The following is a 23,921-nucleotide window of genomic DNA, read 5'->3' as shown; positions in this document are numbered from 1 at the left end:
TCACAAATTTCTTATGAAATTGGCTTATATTGTCATTTCAAGGCACTGGCACTTATAAAATTAATGTTTAAATGATTTTATGCCTAACATTTCATTAAATCCCAGGAATAGGCATAATTAATATTTCATAGATTCTTTCTGTTTCTGATGGTTTGAGTGTCATTCTGACTCAAAAGACGGAACCCATTCCATGTTAACATTCAGGTGCCAGAGACAAACCTACATTTTGCAAAAATAGGCAAGAGTAGACATAAAGAGGCATGTAAAAATAAAGAAGGAACAAAGGAAGAGAAAAAAGGAAGCAGGACAGGAGGAAAGAAGTTAAGGAAAAGAAGGAAAAGAAAGAGAAAATGAAATGCTATGTATAGTGGGAGCATGGATTGCCATCAAGACTTCCCTTGAATGCCACCCTGAAAATCTGTGATGCACACTTGGATGATAAACTAGAGCCAACTTTAGCTTTTTGTGTTGTAGATATTATAGAGTGGTTTATTTCTGCAGGCAGAGTATCTACATGAGATAGTAGTTGAGCACAAGGTTTAAGAACCACTTCCAGTATGTGATCTTGGGCAAGTCATTTCACATTTGTGCCTCAATGTTACCGTTTTTAAAATGGGAATCATATTATTACCCAAATTATAGCATTGCTGTGAACACTAAATGAGTTTTCAATTCACATAAAGTACTCATAAAGATGGGTGGCACAGAGACATCACTCAATAAATGTTAGCAATTAGTACAGATGAAAGAAGTTTGTCATTCCACCTCTATTGTAATACACAAATTAAGATGATGTTAAACATCCATATAAATTGCTGTATGTGTGCCTAAACTATATGTCAGTCAAAGTCCCAGAAAGAAATACTGTACACTCAAAAGTTTGAATAAAAAGAGAATTTAATAAAGAGAATTTTGTAGAAATAGAAGCAGTGTTAAGGGGAGGATCTGCAAAGGGTGGTGAAGAATTCAAACAGAAACAACAGGAAGCTCTTACCACTCCACTTGGCCTGAAGAGATAAAGTGAAGATGCAGGGTTATCAGATCTAGGTAGGAGCTGTAGCTGCGAAGGACGGATTGTCTAGAGGGCTCATCTAACAAGATCTATATTTATAGCTTAGGGTTTCTCCACAGCTGCACTTTTGACATTTTAGATCAGATAGTTCTTTGTTCCTTGGGGGTAGAGGGTATTCTGCACATTGTATCATGATTAGAAACACCCCTTGTGTCTACCCACTAGATGCCAGTAGACCTCAGTCTCCACAACCAAAAATGTCTCCAGACACTGCTAAAAGTTCCCTAGGAGGCAAAATTGCAACAGGTTGACAACTACTACTGTAGCAGAAACCAGTTACAAGGCAGGAATGATTGGCAAGGAACAAATACTACCTCTCCTATTGCCACCGGGTGCCTCTCACTTACAGAAATGAATCAAAGTCAGACAACAAGGGAAAGTGATGAAGGAATCTAGCCATAGAACAAGCCTCCTTGGGCACAATGCAGGGCAGAGAAGGGTGGTTAAAAGAACTGAAGGGGTGAAAGGAGTTTAACCAGTATGCAATCCAAAGACATGGATTAATTTGGAGTTGCCTGGATTCCATTTCAGTAGTCGTGGTCCTTTAGGATAATGCAGAAAGACAAGGAGAACTGCACCTTAGAGGATCTTAAGAAAGTGTATTAATTCCATGGTCCCCAGTTGGATACGATGAGAAAGAGAGCCTAAATATGTATAAATGGCTCCAGTGTGGATTTCAATTGGATGTTAAAAGTAAGGCACAAGAAAGGAACAATTCCCCACATGTATAACCCCCTCCCAGTTCCAGCTGCCTTTAAATGCTATAAAGATCCATACTATGTAATGGAGAATGGAGGAAGATGTTCAGGAAATGATAAATGATTGTAATCCTGTAGGCTCTTCCCTAAATTCAGAGGTACTTTCTCTGGAGAAAGATCACAGTATCTACAGGCAGGCAATATAATGATCCTTGCAGACTGCTTCTCAGTCCAGAATCTATAAATTAGGTAAATGCCACCAAAGCCACTACTCAATTGTTAAATTGCAGAATTTCACTCATCTCTCTTTCAAGAAATGTTTTTGGATACCTAGAGAAGAACTAACAATACTTTCTCACAAAATAGTTCATCAGCTGCAGCTACATTTCCTCCATCATTGTGATATCATCCACATGTCTTCATACAAAGCCTTACCAGGCCATGGTGAGGGTGCCTATGTTAGCAGGCTCAGGCTCTCAGAATGAAATACCACAGATGGGTTGGTTTAAACAACAGAAGCTTGTTTATCACAGTCCTGGAGGCCAGAAGTCCAAGCTTAAGGTGATAGCAAGGAAGGCTTCATTCTGAGGCCCCTTCTCTTGGCTAGTGGACAGTAGTCATCTCATCTGTGCTTACATGACCTTCCTTTGTACACAAGAGAAAAGAGAAAAAGGGAGAAAAATAACTCTCTAGAATCTCATCTTGTTAAGGGCACTAATCCTTTTGGATCAGTGTTCCAACTTTATGACCTCATTTAGCCTTAGTTACTACCTTAGAGGCCCTATCTCCAAATATAGCCATACTCAGGGTTAGGACACATAATATTCTGCTCCTCTTCCCCCAAATTTTATGTTCTGTTTGCATGCAAAATAAACTTATTTCATCCAAGCATCCCCTAAAACATTAACTTTTTCCTGTATAAACTCTAAACTCTCAAATAATATCACTTCCATCAGATATAGGTGAGAATGGAAGTATATAGTTCATCCTGAGGCAAAATTCCTCTCTAGCTGTGAACTGAGAAACTAGACAAATTACGTGCTTCCAAAGCATCATTCTGTGACATGCATAGAATAGACGATCTATTCTAAAAGAGAGAAAGGAAAGAAAGTTGTGATGGGTCCCAAAAAAATTCCACTACAATGCAAACTCCATTAGATATTAAGGCTCAGAAATAATCCTTTATGGCTCAATTCCCCCGCTTTCCAGGCCTACGTGGGTGGTGGTCCATTTTCTGGACCAACTTGGGTGGTGACTCCACATCCACGACTTTAGGTCCATGTCTTTAGGTGGCAGCTCCACTTCCACAATTTTCCAGGCAGGCAGCAAGAGCCTGTCATGTTGAAATCAAGGAGGAATCAGCCATTTCCCCTGGACCTATGCTGGGAGGGGCGGCCCAGATGATCTCTGAAGAATCTTCGGGTCATCCTTCCCTTTTCTTCCCTTTTCTTATGGGAAAATTTACATTGGCAGCTGGATAGCTTTATAATCCTCTCCTGGTGGGATCCCAGAAGTTCAGCAGTCTTTCTTCATTCTTTCCCACTTTCTCTGTCTCCCTTAGTTCAAACTGGCAGTGTTTCGGTTTATATAATTCTTATTTTTTTGTATTTTTTTTTTATTTTTTTGAGACGGAGTCTCGCTCTGTCGCCCAGGCTGGAGTGCAGTGGTGCTATCTCGGCTCACTGCAAGCTCCGCCTCCTGGGTTCACACCATTCTCCTGCCTCAGCCTCCCGAGTAGCTGGGACTACAGGCGCCCGCCACCACGCCCGGCTAATTTTTGTGTGTTTTTAGTACAGATGAGGTTTCACCATATTAGCCAGGATGGTCTCAATCTCCTAAACTCATGATCCGCCCACCTCGGCCTCCCAAAGTGCTGGGATTACAGATGTGAGCCACCATGCCGGGCCTCAGTTTATATAATTCTATAATCACTTTATCAAGTAATGGTCCAGTCACAGCCTTATTGTTCTCTTTAGAACACGTTTTCTCTTTCTATCCCTTTTTTTTTTTTTTTTTTTTTTTGCAATATGCATGGGCTGAGAATTCTCCAAATCTTTAAGTTCTGATTCCTTTCTGATTAATAATTTCTTCTTCCATTCATCTCTTGTATCTCATTGTTTTACTATAGGCAGTCAGGAGAATCCAGAATGCACCTGCAATATTTTGCTTAGAAATCTCCTTAGCTAAATATCCAGTTTCATCATTAACATTTTTTTCTTCCTCTAAACACTATAACACATTCATCTGAGTTCTTTTTACAAGGACTCTGGTGACCAATAATCTGCTCGTAACTTCTGAGACCTCACCAGAATGACCTTTATCATCCATACCTCTACCACCATTCTGTTTATGATTGTTTATATATTCTCTAAAAAGAATATATATAAAATATATCTAGTGGGTAGAAGCAAGGGGTATTTCTAAACATGCTCTAACCCTCTTCTCTATTTGTGATTCCTCACCAGAATTAACTTTAACATCTTCCATATTTCTACCGACAAACTCTTCATGACAACCTAGTGCTTTTCTAGCATGGACCTCAAAACTCTTCTGGCCTCTACCCATGACCCAGATCCAAAACCATGCCTACATTTTGAGCTTTTCTTGGAGAAGCACTCCACTTCACAGTACCAAAATCTCTATTCATATGTTTGGATCGTCCTAACTCATCTGCATAGGCTAGGCGGCTTAAACAACACACATTTTCTTCTTACAGTTCTGGAAGCTGGAAGTCCAAGATTAAGGTGCTATCAAGGTAGGTTTCATTCTGAGGACTCTTCTCTTACATTGTGGGTGGCCACAGACTGTGTGCTCACATGATTGTTTTTGTGCAAGCACAGAGAGAGAGAGCTCTCTGTTATTTCTTTTCATGAAGACACTAATTTTAGCAGATCAGGAGCCCACCCTTGTGACCTCATTTAACTTTAATTACTTCCTTAGAGGCCCCATTGTCAAATACAGCCACATTTGGGGTGAAGGCTTTAAAAAATAACTTTGAAGAGACACAAGTAATCAGTCCACAGTGCAAAGAGTGTTATGACACTAACTAGACAAAGGGTATGAGAGCACTGGTTTTCATCCCGGAATAGGGGAGAATAAACTCCCTAGCATATGTATGCCACCTTTAGTGTTCAGTGTGTCACAGACTCTTTTATAAACCTTTTCATTGCCTCCTACTTCCCCAATCCTAGGTGATAGACAGGAAGAGAATGCAATTCTATCTTCTGTTTTTTCTCCTCAATCATCCTAGGCTCTGCTTGGTCAACCAATTAGTTCTCTCTTTTCCATCAGTCATATTACATAAACTCTACCCATCAAGGGGATAGAAGTGAAAATACACTAGTAGCTTGTTGATGTTATGTTATTTAAACACAAACTTCCTGTTTCACATGACATAAACTCTGTTTTTTAAAATGCTATGTAATTTACAGCTTTCATTAAAGAGTTGTACCCTGGTGTGTAGAGCCATGTTCCCACCATGTTGCCCAGGCTGGTCTCAAATTCCTGACCTCAAGCAATTCTCCCACCTGGGCCTCCCAAAGTGCTAGCACTTCTGGCATTAGCCACCTCACCTGGCCTACTTAATTAGTCTAAATCAATGAGTTTTGCTGCATGATGAGTTAAAACAATCATGGAGACTTTACATGTTTTCAGAATGATAAATGCAAATTATCTGCTGTCCTGACAAAAGGCACTTTGAGTTTCCGTATGGAAGCCACATAAAATTAAATCATAATACACAGCAGAGGAAGCTGCACACCTTCATTAAAGTAGTTTGGGGTGAAGGGTAGTTAGTAATGAAATCAGAGTTTGAGAGGTGAGGGTAGAATTTTTGGTAAGAAAAGCAGAAAAAAGATTAGGGCAGAGAAAAACAAAAATAATATTATAGAAATGGTGTGGAGGAGATCTAGATGCCCAGAAGAGGTTATATTCTGGGTGATGGCCAAGAGAAATAATGAAGTGCAGCGTAATGAATTTATTTAACTCCCCTGGAGTATGTCAAACAATCTAGATATTCAATTTAGCTTCATTCTGAAATAGGAGCTACTGGAGGTAGTCTGTAAAGGTAATGCTCTGTAGCAATGGGGAATTGCAAGCACGTGACCATGCGGGTACATGCTGGAGCGTGGTATAACAGTTAGAGCCAAGTCAATAAGCCCTGTGATCTTTGGCATGGGTAGCGGCTGTAGTTGCGGGTGGGTGAGTGGACGATTTGAGAACAGCTTTTGCAAGCTATTCTCTGTAGTCTCACACATACAAATCATCTCCTCCTATGATTTACTACCACAAATGGTGAATTTCATGAACTATGTGTCAATGCTTATTATTTCCAGTGTCAGAGGACATCCTTTTTTAGTCCCCTAACATATTAATATTTGAGCATCAGGTTGCTTTAAAGCAGATATAAATTTAATGGTCCTCCCCTAAGTTTCTGCTTGTCGTTATTGCTTATTTGCTAACATTTTGAGGTTTTAATTCTTTTTCTTTTCCTTTAAATTTATCGCTTGATGGAAATAATTGGGTGGTTTGAATATTTTTCAACAGCGAGAGTTCTTATTAGCTTTTAAGTAGATAAAAATACCCTTTCTTCCCTATAGTGCAGAGTGGAATGGGCTATTACTACCATCTCAGTAAATTAAATTACTTAAAAAAAATAAAAGAAATAGATTGTGAAAGTGTTTAGCCAAAGGAGTTCTCCAGCTGACTGAACATTTATGGGCACTCCGCCATCAATGCAAGGTAAATTCACCTACAAGTAGCTATTTAGAAAACATGTGTATAATGATGGCTGTTAAACTTACCCAACTGAATTATACCTAACTTTAGACAAAAGAATGGAATATATACATAACCAAATTGATGGTAACTAAGAGGATGGCAGTTTAATCACCAAAAAGGATATAAATAGGGCCAAGTGAAGAGGCTCAAATTGGTGATACAGAATAATTAGTGGTAATGAGCTTAAGAAAAAAGAAAGTTTAGTTGGAGGCTCAAAAAACACAGGTGTACACCACATTTGGTGGTTTTTTATTGGGAAGCAGTCTGCTTTGTTTTGAGTCAAGCGATCTCCAGACAGGCACAGGGAATTTGTTAAATCATACCGTGTACTCCCTGCTCGGCCTACATCTTTAGGCAAAAGCAACCTAAATTTAACATTAAGTGGTGTTATCAACCTAGGTTGCACATTTGAATCACCAGGGATGCTTTTTTTAAACATAGCGTGGCCTGGGCCATAACCTAGACATTTTGATTTAATTTATCTGGGATAGGGACCAGACATAAGTATTTTTAAAATCACTACAGATTTGTCAAAGTTGCAGCCAGGACTGAGAACCACTGCTCTAAAGGCACCTTGCATGACTGAAGAAATCTCAAATGGCTCCTCTTGGCTTCTGAATCGGGGTGGCAGGGGTTGCTTTGTTTTCCCGCAGCAACTGAGAAAGCAACCAAATTCATGACCTGTCCTTACACACCCCAGGCCTATGGTTAGTTTTCACTGCTCATTAGAAGGTAGAGATGATTATTTTGCAAAAGACTAAGTCACTGTTGGGCTGGGAGGTGAGGATAAAGGCTAAAGTGATCGAGGGTGTTCCATTCTATACAAGGGCAAGTTGTGAGTGAGTTGGATAAACCAAGATTTGACAATGAGTAGCTTTTTGATATGTACAACCTGGGTAGTAGGCTGTTTATCGTACATATGTGGCCAGCTACCAGGGCAACAGTAGCAGAAGTGCTGTCTGTATATGGAAGCTACACATAGCACCAGTCTGTCTCTTGCTAACTTCATAAGCACCCATTCTTTGGCTCAGAAACCACCTGACAGTCATCTCCTCCCTCTTCTTTCCTTCCTTGCCACTTTTCACGCATCTCCAGTATGGCATTTCACCACAAATGAAATTAGTTACAAAAATCTGCTTACATTTGTATTCCATATTAGACTACGGCTTCCTAAAGGTTATGGATAGCTTTAGTCATTCTAATATCTTTAGCTTTCATCACATGCCAGGTATGCAAATATTTGTAGACTGAAAATGGTGGCCTGTGATTCTAGATTTCCTGTTTTAATTTGAAAGTACGAATGGGTGAGAGATAGTAGAGAAAGGAAAAGGAAAGGGAGATGCTCACAGCTTTAGAGGCAAACTTCTTCCAAATACAACTCAATTTTCTAATAAATATCTCTCAAATGCATACATTCTTATAATATATATTTATTGAAGCATTCTACACACAGCAGCAAACTTGTCATAAAAGTTCTCTGACATCGTGGAGCTTACGTTGGGGTAAACTATTAGCAAAGGAGAAACATAAGCATCACTAAGAATATTTAACTTTTTAAAAAATGTTATGAAGAAAATAAACAAGGAATTGAAACAGGAAATGGTTTACATATGTGAATCAGGGTGGGGTGACATTTTAAACAGGTGGTTAGAGAAGGCCCCTCCAGAAGCATAACATTTACGCTGAAACTCAAGCCCACTGCAAAAAAAATGGGGGGGAAGAAGGAGATCCCAGGCAAAGAGAATAGTGAATACAAAAGTCCAAGTACAGGAGGAAAAGGCTTGGGGAAATTGAGAAATAAAACGAAGGCTCATTTTTAACTTCTACATACACGCGCACACACACACACACACACATACACACATACATAAAATAAGTGGGGAAAAAAACATTGTTTATGATTAGATAACTCGTGAACCTGACCTCTTTTACAAAATGACCAAAGTTCTCCCAGGCCTTGAGTTATAAGCCATCATACACCCAGGGGCAGGTTTGCTGGCTTAAGAGTGTCTCTGTAAGATCGTCTCTAAAAGGTCAGTGTGCTTTTATCCTGCCAGATCATGTTTGATCAAAATGACCTGAATAGTGACTTCAGCACTCCCATCTGAAGGTTCAAGTCTGACTTCCAAGTACCAAGGTTACGTGAGTCCAGCTCATTGTCTGGGATGAACTGAGAGCTTTATTCTAGAGAAGACCTGGACCTTCACAGTGAAATCTGCAATGCCCGCCAGCTGGGAGTGCTTTTCTACCTCGGCTTTACTGATTTGTATTATGCAGTCTAAACCACCGGGAAGTGGAATTAGGTTTGTCTCATTCTGTCAGTTCTTAATAAACTCCATGAGTACAGCACCCTTACTTTATTCTTCTTTATGTACGCAGCTCCTAACACAAGGCCTAACTCTCAGAAAATTGGCCCAGAAACTAAATGATTTTAGTTTTTTTAATGGTTAGAAACAAAAAAATCAAATGAAAATAAATATTTTTTAACACATGAACATTAAATGAAATCCCAAGTCAGTGTTTGTAAAGTTTTATGGAAACAGTCACGTTCATTCATTTATGTTTTGTCCAAGCCTGTTCTCTCATGATAAAGGCAGACTTGAGTGGTTGTTACAGATTGCAGTAGTTATGATAGAGACTGTGTGGGTTGCAAGTCTAAAATGTTTACTATTGACCCTTTATAGAAAAAGTTTGCCAACCTCTGTGATAAATATTTACCATGTGAATAATGAAATGAATACATAAATAAATAAACGATTAGGACAAATTCACTTTCATATAATTACTCCTTAATAGTATACAATCTATGGCAGAGATCCAGGTATGAACCTAGACCTTTACACATTTTATTTAAAATATGAGACAGTATTATTTGTGAATCATTTTGCCATGCTGTTCCAAAATATATTCAATCAGAATAAAAATTTTAATTGCATTTTCTAAATGGGCTTCTCCCATTTTTGTAATTAAATGTGAATCTCAATGCCTCTTTTCATGAGGACCAGCCAGTCTTCCAAGAAGTTATATTTGCATGGTTATCATTTTACTGTATCAAGCATGTATATGTCCTCTGCAGTTTTCTTCCTTCTGTGTCTGTCTGTAGGTTCTAAACTTTTACCATGGGATATACAATTCTGCTTTACAGAGGTACATGATAGAAAGAAATCCAATCGCCTCCCTGACATGTGAATTTCATTTCAGTTTTACATTTGTTAACTGATTTCCTAGGTTTTACTGAATGCCCACTACACCGTCAGATTGGAGGCATTAGGGGGGTCATGAAGTGTGTATATTTTCAAAATCTGCAAAAGGCAAGCAAATCAGTTGCATTCGCCTCAGGCAAGATGCATGTTCTTACGTAAAACAAGTTAAGGGCACTAGAAATGGTTTAATACAGATCTGGATAGAAGACTACACAAATTCATATGAAAACTGGAAGAGGTTACTCTGAATATTAGAGAAACTGCAAGTGAACTTGAATGGAAAACTCTGTAATGCTGATTACACCTTCTTAGTACTGCATTCCTGCTTTCATTTCCTTTTTCAAATTGCTGAGAAGGGATTAAAACAAACATATCTGAAATTGATCCTGTTGTGTAGGCTGATAGGATTTGTTTCTGTTTGTTTACTTTTGTATGGTTTTAATTTTCCTGGAGGGAATTTGGGTCCAAGTAATAATCACTGTTTTCCATTTTAGGAGAAACTCGTCTTCTGTACATCATTAAAACTTCTATAATTATTTTTTTCACAGAGGAGAAAGTTATGTGATTGGAAATTCTATCATTTCTATTTTGTATTAAGTACTTTGGAGGCAAATTTATATAGATTCACTTAAATAGGGTGTTTGCTTACAATGCACTATTGGGGAGACTTTACTCTTTCTAATTTAGGGGCTGGAGCTACAGAAGGAAAGCCTTTAGAAATTCATACCAGCTAATTAATCCAGCTCATTAGCCTAAAACCTCACTGAATGCTGAGAGTGCTGCTAATGTAATAAGTTTCTCAGTTAATGGAGTCAAAGCTAACTTCAAAGATGGCTAGTACCTCATTCATTAACTTAATCAACTCTCTGGGCACCTCATAGACAACAAATCCTGGTAGGAGAGCAATAAAGATGGAAGTGGATGTTTTGTTCTCTTATCCCCTGACTGACTTAAAAGTTAAAATTTGGATAACTGTTGAGTGCACAAATAGTACACGTTCCCACCTCTGTATAACAACAGGACAAGACAAACAAATGCTGTAGAGAAATTTTTGTCAAAATGAAAGTTTGAAATTGTCCCAATACTCCAATCAGTATAAAAAGCCAACATCTAGTGTGTTGAGTATTATGCATTTTACATGCTCAATCTACTATACACATTTTAGCTCATAAGAAAAGAAATGGAAATGAGGCATCAATTTGCTCCGTTATCTTCTTGTTTTCCTTTTAAGATTTTCTAAAATAAATGTCAATAAATTTAATGAATTGTTCCATAAATTAAATAGATTATTTTTAGATTTATTATTTATTCCATCTTCAAAACAAAATAAAAAAGGACATGATTATTGTTCTTTCATTCAACAAATATGTGAAAATCTACTAGGTATCTAAGCAATGTTTTAGATGAGGGAGTTCAATGAGAATACCTTTTAAATTGTTTCTATTTTCATTCATTTTTAGTAAATCTTGCCTTCATCATCTTCTTTCAAATTCTTGAATTTTTCTTATTTCTGGAGATTTTTCACTACTATGGCTTCCCTTTAGGGAGGGAAATTTTTGTGTTTATCACCTATTAGGAGCTCAGACATTGCATGGGCCTCTATTTAAAGAGAGGTTTGGTTTGATTAATGAACCAGTTGACTATGACACTGGAGAAAGAAAAATTGCTACTGGTAAAGGCAGATGAACAACAAGAAATAAAACAGTAGGAAAAGAGATTTTGTTTTAGGAAGTCACTTGAAGAATTACCCTCTTCTTTAAATATGATGATAGAACAAATTAAACTGTTTTAAATATTTCAAAGAGGTTTATTCTAATCCAATATGAGTGAGCACAGCCTGGGGAAGAGATAAACCCAAGAAGCCTTGAGTAAGTGGTCGCTAGGCAGTCAGAATGCAACTCTTTTTTATAAAATTTAGAGAAGCAAACATCACAGGCAAACTCATGAATCAATACATGGAGGTCATTCATTGGTTTGGCCTAAAAAGGCAGAATATACTGAAGCCAGGGCTTACAGGTCATAGGTGGGTTCAGAGATTCTTTAATTTGCAATTGATTAAAGGAACAAAGCTATGTCTAAAAACATGAAGTTCATAAAAGTGAATGTTTAAGTTAAGATAAAGAAGTCTACCAATTATCATGTGATACCGTGCCAGAGTCAGGCTGTGAGAGCAAACCACAACATACTGGGTCAAAATGATCTGTAGGGGTGCATGACTTAATCCTTGCCTGGCATGGCCTTAGGTCTTGCCTATAATTTGGTATCTTATTGCCACAAAGCATCTGTTCTTTCAGTCTTATAGCTATTTTAACATCAATGTTGGTCACTTGTGTTTAAACTGCCCCAGGGAGTGGGTGTAATGAGGCATGTCTGACCTCCTGTTTTAACATGGCCAGGAACCCAGTTTTTTTCGAGGTCCCCTGGGCCAAAAGAGGGTCTGTTCAGTCAGTTTGGGGGACTTAGTTTAATTCTAGTTTACAAATAGAATGTGAGTTTCCTGGTTCAGATATGCTCTTGCTTTCTTTAGTATTCTACACCGTGAACCCTGTGAGTAAGGCCAAGGCTCCTTTTCTTCCTATAACTCCAATGCTCTCCCTCATTTTACACAGGTTCAGAGAACTGCTCAAAACTCTGCATTTTTCTCCTTTTTTACCAGACCTGGATATACCATGCTAGTGACAGATTCATTCTTTTGCAAATAATTTTTCTCCAGTTTTTTTCTATAGCTGCATCAAATGATTCACTGGTACATTTTTCGTTTAATATATTGTCCTCTCTGTCTTGAAGAAGTTTCTAAGAATTTTAGTTTGGTGATGAAAAAAGAAACACAAAAAACTAAAAACACTTCATTTTACAAAACTAATTGGAATGGGAAATTGGAGTTAGTAATCACAGTTCAGGACTCAAATTTCCATCTTAATACAGAACAGTTAACTTTTGAACTTAAGGTACTTTCTCAAAATAGTGTTGTAAAATAAGTTTTCTAGTCATCAGAATAATCAAATTTAATTGTATGAGAGCTGTCTTATCTTTGCAAAACTTCCTCCCCATGACCAGAACTGAGAAGTTACTTCAACTTAATCTATATAAATATTGAACATGGTAAGTATAGTAAAATGGTTCAGGGATAGACTACTAAGATAAAATAATCAAGATTTTTCATATATTTATGAACGTGGTACCAGGGACCACATAATATAGTCCCCTTTGGTAATGGAAGCTGTGCTGTTGGTTTTACTGCATAACAAACCACACCAAAACTGATTAGCTTACAACAGAAAACATATATTTGAGTCTGTGGAGGTTGGCAATATGAGCTAGGCTTAGCTGAGCAATTCTGCTTATCCAGGGCCTTTTGCGGACTTTGCTGTTGTGCTCATGTGCTTGTGATGAGCTCCCGTGAGTACTGCGGAGACTGGCTGGTCTAAGATGCCAGTCACTCCACATAACCTCCATCCTCTGGCAAAATAACCCAAGCATATTCACAGAGCAATGGCTAGATAGGTTAGGCTCCTGGAACTCACAAAATGTCACCGTCACTGTGTTATATCAGTCAAGAGAAGTTACGAGGCCAGCCTGTATTCTAGGCAAAGGAAAGTAGACACCTCACCTATTGGTGAGGGGTGCTAGAAATAACTGAAGCCATAATGTTATCTACCATGAGTAGAATACATAAAACTTGAGAGTTTTCACACTTACATGTCTGTCAGGTGTAGGAAGCCATTTGGCAGCCAGGATATGAAGATAACATGCTGAAACTATCAGGCACGTTTGATCAGCAGGACCCTGACAGAACCCTGATGACACTGTGTTCCTAGGTTCAGTTGTTCCTAATACTCAGTGCTGTCTTTGCTCATCCTTTAGTTTAGCCATTATATCCTGTCTTGTATTCTATGAGCCAATTAAATTTCTCTTTTGTCTAAGTTAAATGAGTTGAGGTTCTATCAGTAACAAACCTGCACGTTATGCACATGTACCCTACAACTTAAAGTATAATAATAATAAATAAATTAAAAAAAAAAAAAAGAATGTGTAAAGTTAAAAAAAAAAAACAAAAAAAAAAACAAATAAAAGTTCTTGAAAAAATCCACTATCCAAACTTGTTTACATATACTTATTCCTTGTCCATTGTTGTCACATACTAATATAGTCAGTAGAATAACAGCTAAGTTATATATTCATTTAGCTATGGATAGTCATTTTAAAATTAATTTTACTTCCAATAAGTGAAGTGTCTATCTTCATTAAGCAATTCAACTGCATTGAATTCTTCATCTGGATTTATATGGTGGTACTTTGTAAATGGCCTGAGTAGTTAGACACTATCCTTTAATTCTGAAAATTAGGGACCAAATGTCATTTAGAAAATTGAAAATCTACTTTTATGACTTCAGTTGAAAGAACTCATGCTGAAATGTGAACAATGTTCATGAAAAGTTAATAAATAAGACTAATGATAATCCGTGGTAATTTTAAAATGATCCAACTCTTAAACGACTTACAACTAATGCTACTACCTTTGAGAAAAGAGGGTCACAATGTTGGAATTGCATGCTCATAGCAAAACTGAACTTCAAAAGCCTTTCATGATCATATATATCAAGAGTCTATTTCACATTGTTCTCACATTTACTACACAGACACGTTCATTTCTCACTTTAAATATAATGATGATAGATGTAGAATTATGGGATCTGAATCAATTTTCAGATTGTGAAACTCCACATAGTCCTCTATAATTATCCTGCCTCCCAACATTGAAAAATACGCTCTCTCCCTGACTTTTCTTTTTGAATCATTAACACTATGAACCCGTATAATTGAAAAAAATGTGTCACTTTTAACTTTCTTTATTGTATTTGAAGAAAAAAAATACTCTGGCCAAATGAGAAATGAAGTTTTTGGAAAACCAGAACATACACAAAAGTTTCTAAGCTTCTTAGCACAGAAAATAGGACTGAAGGGCTTGTTAATGAGCCAATCTGTGAGCCATCATGTGCTAGCATCTCTCTAAATGGAAACTGTAAGACAAAAGACATGTCACCTTTCAAGAAAGACACTGTCAGTGTTGAGTAAAACCAGAGTGTGACTATGTCCCTTCAGTGTATTCCTTCTTTTTTCAGTATCAGGGAATACTGTCAGCATTTTCTGAAATTTATAGAGGTCAATGAGTTGTCACTATTATCCCTATTTTCAGAGGAGTTACTTGAAACTCAAAAGGATTAAAGTGACTTATAATTAGTCATAATGGTTCCTCCTTTTCACAACCTACTTCAGATTTAAACTATCTCTGCATGAAAGAAAAATTTAATGTGATTTATGTTAAAGTGCTCATATACTTCAGAGTATCAAATGGCAGAATTTCAGGATAGTAGAATATATTTCTCTATGTGTTTTTAAAATTCTATGCTCCACATCCATTATCTGTAAATAAAGTACAGCTTCCAATGCAGTCAACGAGCAGTCAAGTGTGCTAACGAGGACATCTTTAAATAGTGTTGTTCTGCTGTGCTACAGAGTGGAGCTCATCAGAGAGCTGATGGAACACAGAACCATTTGGAGAGGCTCTGAGAACACATTTACAAAAATACCAAATCTGAATTAAGCAAAACTTAAGGATACTTTGTTTTGACTACTGGAAAGGAAACAATGACACACACAGGGACCCAGGTGGTTAATGTATTGTACACTATTACTATAAAGTACAAGACCTCAGCCTCTAAGCTCTTCAGAACCCAGGAATTCAGTTGATTACGTAGTGACCTATAGAACAGACTTGAAGAGTAAAAGAGCAAACATTTCAGATGCTCTTTCAAAGCTTGCCAATGCACTTGGCTATTGAATTCTTGCTATTGGTCTGTTGTGCAGGAGGGAAGTTTACAATGGTTTTTACTCTCCAAGAGGTTTTAAGCCTGTCTCAATTACAATAGAGAATATGACATAAGCCCCCCTTTTTTGTGTGTGTTGTAAAAAAATAAACTACAATTGTAATAGCAAAACAAATTTGCTCAGTTCAGAAATGGTGTAATATGTAAACCTAAAGCTTTGCAGTTAATGCAGGTCCCTTGACTTTTAAGTCAACTTAATTCGAAGACAAATACCATGATTTATTAGCTATGAAATTGTTCTCTCCCACTATAGTTTAAATTAAAAGGCTTTAAGTAAACATTGCAAATTCAACAATATTCACTTATGAGCTACTTATTTTCATCTGTAGATTCACCTGGTTGTGCCAAAAGATCCCTAAGGTCCTGATTTCATCTCACATTCACTGTTCTGTATGTGTGTGTGAATTCAAGTATCTCCTCTTTGTGAAGACCATTGACAGTGCTACAAGACGGTGAACAACACCACAACCCATGTTTAATGTTCATGTTGATGTCTTTTAGTAATGTGGCTAATTTGCAGAAAATCAGTCATTTATTTAAGTGAAAGTGTAGAACAAATGTTCTATAATCAGTGAATGTTGTTTCCATTTGGAAATAATTTGCTGAATTTTTTATGTGATTTTCAAGTTATGCTACTTCACCCATTAACAAGAGAGTACGAATGGGCTATGTTACTTTTAGGAAGTCCTTTTTCAAAACATTCTCCCTGCTGAAATGTCAGCACAAAGTGTCTTCTTACATTTCGATGCTTTCTCGGAGTTTAAGTGACCCACGACACCAATCACACATATCTCCAGGAATCTGACACACTGAAAAATCCTATGAGGTTTCCTAAAATAGATCCTGCTGACAAACATTTTACGTCTGAACCTGTACTGATTGAAAGAGGTCTCACTGATAAGAAATAATAATAACAAAACAAAGCAATCAATTTGGGGTGAGGTAGATTAGGGCTAACTTTTATTTAGTATCTAGTAATTCAGCCATGTCACTTTACAGTCTCTTCCTAGCTCTCTCTGTCAGCACAGAAATTAAGGTTCAACTTTTAAAACATCACTTCATCCATCACAACTCTGACCTAGTATGTATTTTTTGCAATTCTCCTTTTTAAAGAATAGAATGGTATATTCAAGATTTTATCAATAACTTTTTTGATGAGAAATTCTCTTGTTATTATTTCATAAAAGACTTCCTGAAAATAGTTTTTACCCTCCTTTAGAAGTAAAACAACAACAACAAATCAGAAACAAAGCATTACATATTAATTTAATTTTCCAATTCATTGTGAAAAGCAGTGAATTTTGCGAGTTAATAGAAATGAATAATAAAAACAGAATTTAGGCTATTGTCAGTCCCTGTAAAATAAATTGTAATCTGAATATGTGCTTTGATCAAGTATTTTTTCAAAAGCATGTTCTACTATGATTCCCAATTTTCAAAATTCAAAATGTGACCCAGTACACACATTGATGTTCCCACACGTAAATTTAAGACAAAACTCTTATGAACAACTTATCTTTACTCTATACTCTGATACTTTCTATTCTAGCTAATTTAATTTTTTTAAATGCTTATTTGGATTCACAAAATTGATTTCATAACCTACTAATGAGTTGCAATCGCCCATAGAAAACATTGCTTTAATCTAAGTTTTAAAAACTGTGAGGAGGTGACTTTCATCTTAATAAGCAGAGAAGTGTTAAAAACATAATTGTCATGCAAATAGATAGTGAACTTGTGTCAAAGTTGTATTAATCACATTAATAAAAATACCAGCAAGAAAATACTAGAGCTAGTTTTAAGAGCATTTGAGGAACTTGCATAGTAAACAGAGGAATGACTTCTAAAAATAAGTTTGCTAAATTATATTTAAGACTGGTTAACTCCTTGCAGTATAGGGAGCCATAAGACCTCTGGTGGTTAACTCTAGTAAATTATAAAATCAAAACAACTTAATTTCCACACTTTTAGATACAGAAGGATTCAAACATAGTCCAGTAGGGAGACTGACACAATATCAGTTATTTTAAGAAAGAATTTTTAGAAAGGATGCTAAGTGGATATAGAGTTATTAACCAAATTTATGCAAAGGCTAAGATATTGCCATGGTATCACAGAAACAGCAATGTTAGGAAGTAGCTACCACCCCTACCGTCTTCGGGGCTGAGGCAACAAAAGGAAGATCATTAAGACTTAAAAGCTTGGAGGAGAGGCTTTGTGGTGATGAACCTCAAACCCCTCTGGTGCTAGCGTTGGTGTCTCTGAGGAGGGCTTGATGAGATCAAATGTTGGATGTACTGCAAGTGTTGATGTACTGCAAGTGTTGGAAATACTACAAAGAGGCAGCACCTGCTGCTATGGGAATAAATTGATATAGCCAGAATGAAGACGTGCCATTACGATAAATTCCTGGAGCAGGGAGAAACAAAAGAGGAAACCAACAATGGGAGCAATTCCCTCTCCCTGCCAAGCCTTGCCATCTCCCTCCATTGGCAAAGCCTAACAGGAAACCACTAGTAAAACAGATACATGGTTTTCAAAGTCCCAACCTCAGCATCCTAAAAGCAACCACAGAAGGGAAGTTGGAGCTGAGAGTCAATAGTTTAAAAACTGCCACAATATCTAACCTTACAGGGCAATGGAGCCTTTGCACTTTTCTCATCTGTGGATTGTTCAAGAGTGTCAAATTGTATCTCACAAGTAAGAGAAATATTCTAACATGAGAGCAAGAAGTAAGCAAGCCTCATTTGCTTTTTTCTAAATTTAGAATACATTTATCTTTATCAGAAATGTGTGGTTTAATAAAAAGCTCCACCAAACTTCAAAATTATTATAACTAATATTTTCTGCTTTTTATATTAAAGGAATTTCTGTAGACCATTACTCAAGTCTATTATGCTAACATTAGACATACATTTGGCTTGTTACCTTGAAAACCAATAATGACATTACATATTATGAACATAAAGATGTGCCTTCTCCCATGATTCCAGAGTTCTTTGGTCCAGTGTTGATATGTGACAAAGTGTTAGAATTAATATATGGGAAATTGTGATTATTTTTTAAAACTAAATAAAAGTTACATATGATAGTAAAGATTTCACTTGTGTATAGATATCAAATAAAAAGTTATATATATGTTTATATATATGTAAAAGTGTAAATATATTTATTTACACAAAATAGATCATGCCATACATTCTTTTGCACCTTAATTTTTTTTCCACTTAGTACCATATCTTGCCATATTACAACAGATAGATCCTCCCCTATATTGTTAAGATCTACATTCAAATATAGGATCTACACAATCAATTTTAAAATTCCTTGTGCATTTAGGTTGTTTCTAACTTTCTGTTATTGCAATGGCTAGCTAGCTAGCTAGAGCAATGAAAAGTTGCAAGATATTGTTTTATGTACAAAGTATATACGCACAATATGCTGACAAAACAATATTGAGTTAAATAGTAATCATGATTTTGTTAATGTTTATTTGTAATTGAATCTGTAGCTGATGACTTGAAACAGCATGAAAGAGAACAAAAATACAATCTGATGAGTGTTGTCCTATCTTTCCAAAGCAACTTTATAATCAACCAATCTTTCTATTTCTCATATCTAGATACCACACCACGTGAAGCCCTTGCCATATTACAGCTATGACCAACCTGTGATGGGGTACTGCCAGGCCCACCAGCCACTCCATGTCACCAAGGGCTATGAGACAGTGTCTCCAGAGCTGGACGAAAGCCCCGGCCTGGAGCTGGGGCGAGACCACAGCTTCATCGCGACCATCGCCAGGTCGGCGGCACCAACCATCTACCTTGAGAGAATTGCAAACTAACGCTGAAGCCAACTCCTCACTGGGGAGCTCCATGGGGGGAGGGAGGGCCTTCATCTTAAAGGAGAATGGGTGTACACAATTGTGCAATCGAGCAAGCTCACCATTCCTGTTGAAACATTTATGGCATAGAGAAAAGAAAAAGAAAAAACAAACAAAACTGCTTCAAGAAGGCAGCGAATGCACCTGCAGCATTACCGGGAGGACTGCAGAACTTTCTTTGCTTTAAAACATAAAACGAACAAACAAAAATGCTCCCGGATGTAAATAATAAGAGTGTCAAGTTCTTATAAAAAATAGATTTCACCCTAGCTACATATAGGTTTGTTTGTATATTTGATTTTTCTACACTGCATGGTTCCTGGGCTGGAGAACCACAGGGGAGCAAATAAACAGGGGTGGGTGGGAAGCTAGGGAAACAACAGTTTTCCTCTTTAGGTGTGTGTAACTCTCACAGATTTTATTTAAATTGCTTTCATTTATTTCTTCTTTAAAAATGCTGTCTGTTCTTGTTTTGTTTATTTTATTATTTTTTCTTTCCTGATCAAGTTTCTAATACAAAACATGAGCATTAAAGCTTATGTTGTACCAAAAGAAAATGTGCTTTACCACGGACCACAGAGAAAGTCGACCACAAAGTTTGACAAAACTACTGGAAAACCCAACAAGTCTGGGTGAATGATCCTTCATGACAAATGCCATATACGGGACATGATAGAAGGAGTTTTGTTTGGTCCCATTGGCAGCCCTCACCGTGTGGGATGTCTGAGAGAGCCATGAAGATCGTTGAATGAGAAGACAAGCAGAATCATTCTCACATGGACTAAGGCTATAAGAGAGCCATGACCATGGGCTCGATGAATGAAACTGCCAAGCTGATGCATTTCTAAACACAAGATAATGTGTAACATTGCTTTTTAAATTAATTATCAATTAGCTTTTGTGTAGTTTTTATCAATAAAAGAAAAAAATATTGAAAAATAAACATATTATTTTGTGGTTGGTATACCACAGCCCACCTAATGCTGAGTGCTTTATCTGTATATTGTGGAGTGCTTCTAATCTATATCAGGGTACCTCAATAAGAATCAGTTGGTATCTATCAAGTGTTTTCTGTGCGTTCCATGGTCAGATAGGAAGGCCCTATGAAGTGTAGAAAAGGAATATGAGATGTGGTTTATGCCTAATATGGTTTGTCTGTGTTCCCAGCCAAATCTCATCTTTAATTATAGTTCCCATAATCCCCACATGTTGTGGGAGGGACCCAGTGGGAAGTAACTGAATCATGGGGGTGGTTACTCCTGTGCTGTTCTGGTGATAGTGAGTAAGTTCTTACAAGGTCTGATGGTTGTATAAGGGGCTTCCCCCTTAGCTTGGTTCTCATACTTCTCCTTGCTCCAGCCATGTGAAGAAGGACATGTTTTCTTCCCTTTCTGCCATGACTGTAAGTTTCCTGAGGCCTCCCCAGCCATGCTGAACTGTGAGTCAATTAAAATTCTTTTCTTTATAAATTACACAGTCTTAGGTATGCCTTTATTAGCAGCATGAGAATGGACTAATACATGCCCCAATACATTTCACAATTATTTTCAGAGATATGTGACCTTACTCTAATAAAATTATATAACAATATGAGAAAAAGTAAGTATCCATGGAAGGGTTATAGGTTGTCAGATCTTATAGAAGTGAAAGAACTATGTGGAAATTGGTTACTATCTAGGAGGAAGATGGATAGCATCCCCATTTTTTAACAAAGGAGATCACTGCATGCACATCAGTTGAGACATTTTATCATAAATTATTTCGTGTTATAATGCTACATCTTAGCAATTCTCTAACTGTGGACATTCTCCTAATGCGTCCACTGGTGTAATTTGGTTAGTTTTATTTTTAAAACTAAATTATGCTACAAAATTTATGTCACCCTTTATTTGGATGAGTTTCATATTTTAAGGCCTTCTCACTTATAGTGGCCCTGCTGAGTGTTCCAGATCCAAGTTAATAGCTGCCATACATTTAATTCCAAATTCTGCTGAATTAATAATGAAAGAGCCTTGTAAATACCATCACATCACAGCAAACTAGCACAGAGTACTACTGAACATGTTTTGTTTTTTCTCCCTCAGAGAAGTTCTGTTTTACTACCACTTTAAATAAGGCTTGAAGTTAAATTATATCCCAAATGATACAAATAGTATGTCACATTAAAGGAAAACTCAATCGAGGGAAGTTTTTTTCATGTTGGAACACATGGCTATTGCTGTTGAATTCTGGTATCTTTCCTCTTAATATTATATTCTGGGTTACATGTATTTTCTTAACCATTCAAGTTGAATCAATTTACCATAAGTTTAAAAATTAAAGATAATTCTTTGGCATTATGATTTTGTTTTCAGAAACTATTCAATACATTTGGAATATGTCTTCCCAAATTACAAGGATTTTTTTGGTGGGGGTCTTTCCAAATTACAAGGATTCTCTTAATCCTTCTCATCTTCTCTATGTATCCAGTGTCCCCCATATACCATATCCACCACACCACCCCTTCCAGAGTTGATTTATGAGAGGTCACATATGAAAAATCTCGATCAAATTTGGCTGATGTCAGCTTCAGTTTTAGTTCTGTTTCTTATAACCAAAAAAGTCATAAATAGATAAGAATCTTCATGTTATTTAAAACTGCCATATTTGGCCAACAGTTGCCTCAAGGTTAATATGAAATAAGTGAACTACTAGCAAAACAGATAGCATTATAAAAAATGTTGTGTCCTATTTATATGAAAATTTTCAAAGAACTTATTTAAAATGTAATTTACATATGCCGGAAAAAGTTTACACTGAGCTCCAGAAATCTATGATTAAAACAAGCAAACAAACAAAAACTCAAACCAAATTACTTTAGTAGGCTTGGAAGAGTCCTCAGCTGAAAAATTCAGGTTTGATATTGTCTGAAGGGTCAAGCAAGTTTTCAGATAAAACAGTGTGTGTGTGTGTGTGTGTGTGTGTGTGTGTGTGTGTGTGTAGTGGTATTTCAACAAAAGGCTTAAGAAGAAAATAGGATTATTCATCACTTAAGCCCAAAAGTCAATTATTTTTCCCGCAACCCTGGTGTAACCAAGGAGGATGAAAAACTTCTGTTAGACAACACTCAGGATAAATTATCTTCTGGGCCTATAAATGATAGGGAACAAACTTGTCTATGGAGGTCACTTTCATCCCTTTTTTTGTTAATTTTTGTGCTTTGCTATGCAAACTGATTGCCCCAGAATCCTTCTTCCTTAACGTAGAAGAGTGTAACTGTGAATTGTGACCCTAGCTAATATAAAGATTTTTTCACTTTCTTCTAGAAGTCAGGAATTATGTTGATTCTACTTAGTTTTTACGTTGAAGTGTTAAAGAGCCCTCTTAAAGAAAGTTATGCTTTATTTGAAGACTATTCTAATTAGTAATTTGATTTTACACTATAGTGTTTATTGAACTTCTGAAGGCTATGCAGGTTGTAATTTCAAAGTTGAGGAGTCTCATGGAGTATTTATAGAGCAAGGGCATTAAAACCATGCCTAAAAGCAATTGTGAATGTGACAGAATACAGATTGGAACAATCAATTATCCAAACATTCTGATTAACTTTTTTTCATAAATATTCTTTGTAATGCTGAGTTTGCTTTACTGATTCTAAAATGAAATAAAGAAATAGCTTAGAACGAGGCCTGATCGGTATATGTTTAGGTGTAACTGCGGTTTAACTTCACATCTTATTGTACCTCTACTCACTGATTGGCGGACCTAACCCCAGCATGACTGATTCAGGTCTGATATGGGGTCTGAGAATGTCTTTCTAAGTCCCCAGGTGATGCTGAGGCTGCTGTGTGTGGACTACACTTTAAGAACCACTGCCATAGGTGTAGATACTTCTATCTGTTTAGGTTGATGACTCTGTATGAAGACTCAAAATTTGCATTTAATGTTTACTTAGAATTTAATGTTAAATTAATCTTTAAAATAAGAATTAATTTAAAACAGGTAGTAGTTTTATATGTTCATGCAATATGAAAGACTCGTACCTTTACATAAAGAGCATTTTCTAAAACATGCTGTGTAACACTAACAGACTATGCTCTCTGTGAAAGCAAAGAAGTGAAAAATAAACATCAGCAGCAGTAACAACAACAAAAGAGGTTTATATGATCAAATTAAATTCAGAAAATATTGCATATGATATGCTCCCTTTGGAAACTCACAAGGCAATTTAACATTTAAACAATATCAGATATACTGCAGTCAAGAAACCCATTTAACTTTGTTTAACTTGGAGTTTTCTAAACATATTAAACTGCAATATCCTTCCTTAATTTAATATCTAAAAAAAATCCTGCAGAACTAATTTTCTGCAGAACTCATTTGGGAAATGTTAATTTAAGGAATGTTCTTTCTTTGGCC

At 36.6% G+C, this 23,921-nt stretch overlaps 1 protein-coding gene across 3 annotated transcripts in view; it reads left to right on the top strand.

Annotated features, from left to right (window-relative positions):
- Window positions 1–19,619, top strand: part of LRRTM4 (leucine rich repeat transmembrane neuronal 4) — a 784,553-nt gene extending 764,934 nt beyond the window's left edge. For all 3 annotated transcript variants that reach the window (XM_025353904.1, XM_025353906.1, XM_025353905.1), the window contains one exon: window positions 19,263–19,619. In XM_025353904.1, the coding sequence (XP_025209689.1) occupies window positions 19,263–19,484 (222 nt within the window). In that variant the 3' untranslated portion in view covers window positions 19,485–19,619. The remainder of the gene's footprint in view (window positions 1–19,262) is intronic.
- Window positions 19,620–23,921: the final 4,302 nt, after the last annotated feature.

Source organism: Theropithecus gelada, chromosome 13 (genome assembly GCF_003255815.1).
Source record: "Theropithecus gelada isolate Dixy chromosome 13, Tgel_1.0, whole genome shotgun sequence".
Lineage (NCBI taxonomy): Eukaryota > Metazoa > Chordata > Mammalia > Primates > Cercopithecidae > Theropithecus > Theropithecus gelada.
The sequence above is the reverse complement of the archived record's forward strand: the minus strand, read 5'-3'. Positions and strand labels throughout refer to the sequence as shown.